The sequence below is a fragment of the Castanea sativa genome, chromosome 2 (assembly GCF_040712315.1).
Source record: "Castanea sativa cultivar Marrone di Chiusa Pesio chromosome 2, ASM4071231v1".
NCBI classification, from domain to species: domain Eukaryota; kingdom Viridiplantae; phylum Streptophyta; class Magnoliopsida; order Fagales; family Fagaceae; genus Castanea; species Castanea sativa.
Window position 1 is genome coordinate 35994137 of NC_134014.1, and position 7770 is coordinate 36001906.

The 7770-nt window shown below is 32.3% G+C and overlaps 1 protein-coding gene across 8 annotated transcripts; it reads right to left on the minus strand.

The window, feature by feature from the left end:
* Positions 1–1807: 1807 nt before the first annotated feature.
* LOC142623501 (uncharacterized) lies at positions 1808–7349 on the minus strand. Of its 8 annotated transcripts, none has more exons than XM_075796942.1 (6): positions 6092–7349; positions 5886–5937; positions 4644–5528; positions 3325–3366; positions 2574–2781; positions 1808–2272 (listed from the first exon to the last, which is right to left on the minus strand). In XM_075796942.1, the coding sequence occupies exons 3-5, from the start codon at positions 5510–5512 to the stop codon at positions 2667–2669; spliced, it is 1026 nt and encodes a 341-aa protein (XP_075653057.1). In that variant the 5' UTR covers positions 5513–5528; positions 5886–5937; positions 6092–7349; the 3' UTR covers positions 1808–2272; positions 2574–2666. The 8 variants fall into 8 exon arrangements, 6 of the variants coding, with proteins under 6 accessions (XP_075653057.1, XP_075653054.1, XP_075653058.1 ...); XM_075796939.1 differs by lacking the exons at positions 5886–5937; positions 6092–7349 and adding exons at positions 3546–3926; positions 4032–4463 and having other exon boundaries at positions 4644–5878; XR_012842156.1 differs by lacking the exon at positions 4644–5528.
* Positions 7350–7770: the final 421 nt, after the last annotated feature.

The following is a 7770-nucleotide window of genomic DNA, read 5'->3' on the forward strand; positions in this document are numbered from 1 at the left end:
TATTATTATTATTATTATTATATAAAATCACAATCTTGTGCAAGGAAGCCAATACCGTACCAGAGGTTGTACCGATTTGGCTAATGGTACGATATATTTTGGGTGCCGGTCAATACCGGTGTACTGTTTTGGGTTTATCACTATTTTATACAATATACAAAGTTATAATGATTTTTTTTATTATAAACATTTAGTTATAATGATTATTTTATTGGTATGTTTAATGTTTTATATAATACTTTAGAGTAAATAAAGAGAGGGTTTTTTTTTAAGAAAAAAAAAAGTAAATAAAGAATACTCTTCAAGAAATTATATAGAAAAGTATCTACTCTAAAATTTGAATCAACAAAAATAAAAATATAAAATTCTCAACTCATTAAAATCAAATGTCTACTCACTGTCACGTCATCTAGTCCAAGTCTCAGCATTAGCTTTTTTGAATTAAAGGTAATTTAAATAAATAATGAAAGAAGCCAACTCATTTCCCACTAAAAATACGGTTTCCAAGCAATTTGATACAGTTTTCCAAGCAATCTAATAAACTTCTTTCTAGTCCTTTACTTTGTCTTCCCAACCCACTTCTCAATTTTCGTCTCTTCCTCCCCACTTCTCTGTCTATGTCTTCCCCAGTTCCTTAAAAAATCTGTAACAATAAAGTCTCTCTTTTACAGGTTGGTCTTTCATTCACTCTACCTCTTTCTCTCTCCCCAAAGTGGAATTTCCGGTTTTGTAAGTTTAAAAAACCGGAGTGTTCACCGGTTACCTTTTGCATTTTTCTTTCATTTTTCTCCTTCTTTCTGCTGGGTTTTCTCGGCTTACTCAGATTTGCATTTTGTGTTTCGTGTTTTGGCCCGGTATACATTTACTGGTCGAAATAGCCAGATTTCGTCGGTACGGCCGGTATGTGGCTAGTACGATTGATATTTTTTTGGGTACAAAACAGGGGGTGTGTACTCACTACAAGAAATTTGGTCTTTAGCGACGGCATATAGTCATCGCTAATGCTTTAAATATCGTCGCTAATTATATTGGCGACAAAAAATGTCGTCGCTAATTTTCGTTAAACAAAAGTGGTAACAAAAAAGTTTTTTTGTGAGGATATTAATCTCGTCGCAAATACAATACTATTAATGACGACAAAGTCGTCGCTAATAGTAACAATTGTCGTCATAAATAACTCGAGATCTCAAGACGAAATGTCGTCGCTACTAGTTTAATTAGTAGTGATGAATTTTTTTGTCGTCGCCATTAGATTATTATTAACGACAAAATTCTTGTTGTTGCTAATATGTCATTACTAGCGAGGACACTTGCTGTCGTCACAGATAATGATATATAAGTGACCACAAACATGTCATCACTAAAAATTGCATATTAGCGATGATATTGTTTGTCGTCACTAATGATATGATAAAATATTAGCGTTGACACTGTCGTCGCTAATAATATTTTACATTTTTTTTTCTTTAAAATTTACATTCTGAATTTTACTTGGGTACCTGTTGGGAAATAAAAAAGCACAACCCTATGCACATAAAAAAAATTCAATCACAAATACTCATATAAGCATAACACCTGCTAAATCAATAACTACTAATAAAGGAAAATAATACCCAAGTTCAATATCATATACATAATAAAAGCTCCAATCTTCACTCAAATACTAATCAAATGATAACGAATTCCTCATGAGGATATGCAACCAGGCTGAAGCTTGTTGCAATGAACAAATCACAAAACAAGAGCCAACGAGGAACAAGACAAAATTCCATATCCAATTTTCTCAGTATTTCCAAACTAGTCTCCTTTTAAAAAGTACTCCATAACTCAAATTAAATTAAGACCCCTTTTACAATTCACCAATCAGTTACACCCAAAACACACAAAAACTCCAAAATCATTCAAAACCCATGAAACTCTAAGACACAGAGACCCACAATTGAACCATGTAACAATTGCTAATTTTCAAAGATACCCACAACTTTTTTACCAAAATTAAGGAATAGTCAGAAGGTATAATAAAGAGAGCTACCAAATGTACCTCAATTTAACACAACCAGGAAAGATGTGAACTTTGACACTCCCCAAAGTTTCAGTGTTAGACTATGAGTTTAGTTTCTTCTTCGATAAAAAATAAAAATAAAAACTGTTTCTTTCGCAGTGTTTGGTAAACGCCTTGGACTTACAAGTTGAACAAAAGAGTGAGATTGTGCTCTTTTCTGATCACGTTTATGCCTTCAAGATAAGCCACCACTGGTACTTTCAACATAACCTTCAAAACAAGACCCAACAGAGATTAACTCTTCAGCAAATGGCTTGGAGGCAAATAAAAAATGAGAAATAGAAATTTGGATGCGATGTTTAATTTGTAAGTGTAAGAAAATTAGGGGCAACAAAGAAACAAATGGTAAGCATCCTAATAAACAAGAATATGTCAGGCTTCTTCATAGTTTTACAAGGAAATGGCATCCGATGACACCTTTAAAATTTTAGATTTATACGGAATAATTTACAATAAGATTGAATTATAGAAGTAAACACAAAAGGAGGGAAAAGAAAGGGAGACTACTCACAGCCTTTGAAGACCTAACGACTCGAAACCGAAATGTTGGAGGGCTTTGACACTTCACCAACCAAATTGTTCAACTCCACAACAGCAGCAGAAGCTAGTTGTTTTGCTTAGAAAACCTCTTCAACCAATTTTTGATTCTACACACATAACCCCCTATTCTCCTCTGAAAGCTAGACATGTTCCAACTTAAGTTTCTCATTCTTAATCCCCTATCCAAACAAACAAACACAACAATGAGTTCCAAAAGTGTAGGCTCTTGTCAAAATGTACAATGACACATAAACAATGTGCTTTAATACCAAAAAATTGTGTAGTATATTTTGCAGATGAATTAGGAAATTTCACAGCATGAGTGGGTCAAGCAGCTGGATCTTCTACAAGGATCACATGCTAGCCATTTGTGAATGCTAGATGGATTGCCATGATGTAGAAGACAAAGTGTTATTTGCAAGTTATAAATAGGAGTTTTAAATTGGGGCAAAAAAGAGGAATTCATGATAAAAACAATCAAGTCACTACCATAATAATCCGACTTTAATAAACCACAATTCCACACATCACAAATTTTCAATGACAAATACTCGTATAAGCATAACAACTACTCAATCAATAGCTACTAATAAGGAAAAACAATACTCAAGTTCTATATCATATACATAATTTAAATTCAAATCTACCCTCTCAAATAATAATAAAATAATAACAAATTCCTCAAGAAGATATTCAACCAAGTTTGCAATGAAAAGTATCACCTCTCAACATCATCAATAGCCCAAGGCAGGTGACATTTTAACCTGAAATAAAAAGAATAAACCAATGTAAAGGTGAACTAAAGAAAATGACAAAATTGTGAACAAAATAGTTTTAACATCCAAGTAAAACTTTAACATTTTTATTTTTCAAAAAAACCATAGCTAAGAAGATATGAAAGCTTTATGTACTTAACAAAACTTAATCTACTTCAAAACTCAACTTAATCTTCATCCCCAAGATCTTCACTAGATTCATCATCACTAGATAAATCTTTTTCCTGATCTGAGCTTGAAACATCGTCATCACTATATGTTTCTTCTTCATTGTTACAATCTGTATCCCATTCCTCATTAGACAAGTCATCATTGATGAACATACTTTCATCAAGTTGCACATATACATCATCAACAGGAATTAAGTCCCCCAAATCTATTGCTGGCACATCATCTCTATGTAACAAAGTTGAGTCTTCATCATTTTCTTGTTGAACTGTTGCATTAACCCTAATACATTCACTTTTTTGGTATACCGCATCACCATTATCTTCTTCATTTTCTTTATGCACATTCTCTGTGCCTATGGGAATATCATACATGTTTCTCTGCATCATATGTTGCACCACGCGCCAACTACTGCCAATTTAGTATCATTCAAGTAAAAAACTTGTGAAGCTTGGCATGCTAGGATAAATGGGTCAGAATTATACCATGTACGAGATGTATTCACATTTATAGCATGCTCATCCCTTTGCATTCCTGTTCCATCCCTAGTATCCCACCAATCACACTCAAATAAATATACATGATTATTGCCCAAATAGGTTAGCTCCAAAACATTCCTCAACTCACCATAGTAGTCAGTTTTTGTTCCACCATCTTCACCCGAAACAAAGACTCCACTATTTTGAGTACAACGAGTATGTTCACGGTCTTTTGTGTGGAACCTAACACCATTCACAATGCAACCTTGGTAAATGGCAACAAGAGCATCAGATCCGCATGCAAGACTATATAATTCTTTTGACACATTTGTCGCATTACTCCCATATACACGATTGTGGAACCAATTTTCAAATTCAACTTCATGCTTATGATCAATGTCAATGATGCCTTCTCCCTAGATCTCCAAATAATGCTCACTACATTATAAATACATAAAAACACTTCATTTTATTTTTGAGTAACATGAAAATTTTCTTTAAAAAAAATCACTGGATCTTCAGATAACACTTACTACATAATAAAAACATATAAGCACTTCATTTTATTACTAAGTAACATGTAAATTGAAAGAAAAAAAAAATCAATGAAACACTTACGTTTTGTACAAATCAATTTCTGAACAATTGCTAAGCACATACCATCGAGCCCGTGTGAGACGCGTATCATCAAGTCTTACATATTTTGGTGCTCCTAAAGGACGTACTGGTTGTGAAAAAACAGACAAGCCTACATCCCTTTCCCCCTGGCACCTGTCGCTGTTCCGCTCCTCACAACTCCATACTGTCTCAATCTCACGAAGATACATGGAGCAGAATGTCAAACATTCAATAGATAAATATCCCTCTACAATTGATCCTTCTGGACGTGCTCTATTTCGCACAAACCACTTTAATTTACCAAGAAACCTTTCAATTGGATACATCCAACAAAATTGAACAGGGCCTGCAAGCTCTACCTCTCGAGGTAAATGAAGAGCTAGATGTACCATTATATCGAAAAAAGCAGGTGGAAATATCATTTCCATTTTGCATAAAATCATAACAATGTCTTCCTTCATTTGATTTAAGACATTTAACTTCATTGTTCGTGAACACAAGTCCTTAAAAAATAAACACAATTCAATCAATGTTGTACGTATATTATCATTGAAATATCCACGAATTGCAATAGGAAGTAATCGTTGTAAGAGTACATGAAGATCATGGCTTTTCATTCCTGAAATCGTACCCTTATTGGTGTTCACGCATCTATTAATGTTAGATGCATACCCATCAGGAAACTTAACATTTTTCAGCCAATCACAGAATCTTGTATTCTCAGCTTTTGTCAATGTATACTTTGCTTGTGGCATTTTCGTAGATGTACCAGTTTTCTGTAAGTGTAAATCTTTACGTATGCCCATATCTTCTAAATCCTTTCGTGCATTAGAAGTGTCTTTATTTTTCCCTTTTCCACGATCATACATCAGTGTACCTAAGACACTGTCACATATATTCTTCTCAATATGCATGACATCTAAGTTATGTCTCAGTTTCAATGTTGGCCCTAAATCTTGAAATTTCAAAACAAGTTTAGAACTGTTTTTAGTGACCAAAGAACTTTTACCAGTGAACTTTTCCATCCCCATGAAAAGGAACTAGACAAAATTTTTCTTTAATCATTGAGCCAACTAAATAAAAGTTCACACGATTAACATTTTTGGTATTATCATTTTTGGTAAGAATAAAAAGTAATTTTTAGAATTTGGATATTATATTATATTGTTGATCAAGTGATGTCAATTAAAAAGTTATTGTCAGGGATAAAGAAACAGAGATTTTGAAATTAAAATACCAAACCTGGAGGTTAAAATGCCGACTGCAAAGAAGGGGTTCAAAGGTCCAAAGCTGACTGCAAGGAAGATTTTAGATTACCATTTTTTCTCTTAAAATGAAAATTTCTCAGTTATCAAAGACATATTAATCCATTATTTATTAAAGACATATTTATTAATTTAATGACAAACACAAAGAACAAAACCAAAAGTAAAGAAAAAAGAAAATACCTGAACAGCGGCAGTGGATCTACAGGTTTAGTGGGTATGTGAGAAAGAATGAGAGAGATGATGGGTGATATATATAATTGGCGGTAATGACTGAGAAAGACATGGGATCATGCTCATCATGGGACTTCAAATTCCGTTATGTTTGGTTTTTTTTTTCCCATTTTCCCTGACCCATTTTCCCTCCAAATACAAACAATCCTGACCCATTTTCCCTCCAAATGCAAACAATTCTATCTCTCAAACATCTCTAAACTGCAATCAAAAAAAAAAAAAAAAAAAAAAAAAAGATAAGCACATACAAAAAAAGAATTTTGATACGCATTTTCCCTCCAAATACAAACAATCCCTTCTCTCAAATATTTCTAAACTGCAGTCAAAAGCAATAAATAAATAAATAATAATAATAATAAAAGTAATAGAACCCATCCTTCATGCAGCGGACTCTAATCCAAATAATCTAGATAATTATCACTGCCTATAATCCAAATAATTATCACAAAAGTAAGCTACATCTGAATAGAACACTACTAAAATAAAAACTTTTTGCTATACCCAACAAACCCAAAAAAAAAAAAAAAAATTGTCCTCCTTACGCAGCACTATCCCCAGCTGCACATGCTGATGCCTACAAATTTTTATCAATCATCAATATTTCTTTCTTCTTATTAAAAAAAATAGTAAAATTGAAAGGTTATAATTTGAAAATCGTATGGTTGGAGATCGAACATGTCGAATAAGCATAACAAATAGTAAACTAATTTTGTAAAAATTATGGGTATGGATCTAATAAAGGATTTACAATTAGATTGAAAAACTAGAAAGGATTAAACTGAAACATACCACAATCAAAACGAAAACACAAAACCCAATCGAAATATTTGAAACACAAAAACAATCATTCTCATAATCTAATGAAATCTGAACAATAAAATAAAACTAATCAAACTAGAACAAAAAAAAAAAATTGTAGAATGCCGATCTCAACTTCTCTGCCTGTGATCTTATGCGTGTATTGTTTGTGTGAGAGAGAGAAAGAAAGAGAGAGCTTCTTGAATGCTCTGGAGTAGACGAAGAGAAGAAAAGAAAAAAGAAAAAAGGAAAGTGAAGTGAGCTTCAGTGGAGTTGACGAAGAGAAAAAAAGAAAAAAGAAAAAAAAATTAAGAGAGCTTCAGTGGAGGAGTAGATGAAGAGAAGAAAAGAAAAAAGAAAAAAGGAAAAAGAAAAAAGGAAGGTGAAGAGAGCTTCAGAGGAGCAGACGAAGAGATGAAAAGAAACAAAGTAAAGTGAAACAAGAGTTCAGACAACAAAAGAAAAAAGAAAAATGAAGAAGAGATAAGGGAAAGGTGTGGAGGAGAAAAAAAGAGAAAAAAAGAAAGAAAGAAAGAAAAAGAAACGTGAAAGTCAAAGCACAAAAGTTCTTAAAACTATATGAATAGTATATGAATCTTAAAACTATAATAATAAAAGAAGTGATAAATTCACAATATTTTCACAATAAATTATAAGTGTCTAGTTGTTATTAGTTTCAATTTAAATCTAGAATTAAAATTACATTTTGGTTTACCAATAACAGCTTATATCAACTTATTATTTACAATTTATTGTGTAAGTATTGTGAAAATGTTACTGATATAACATTTTTTTAATAATAATTTAAAAAAATATATTAATATTAATAT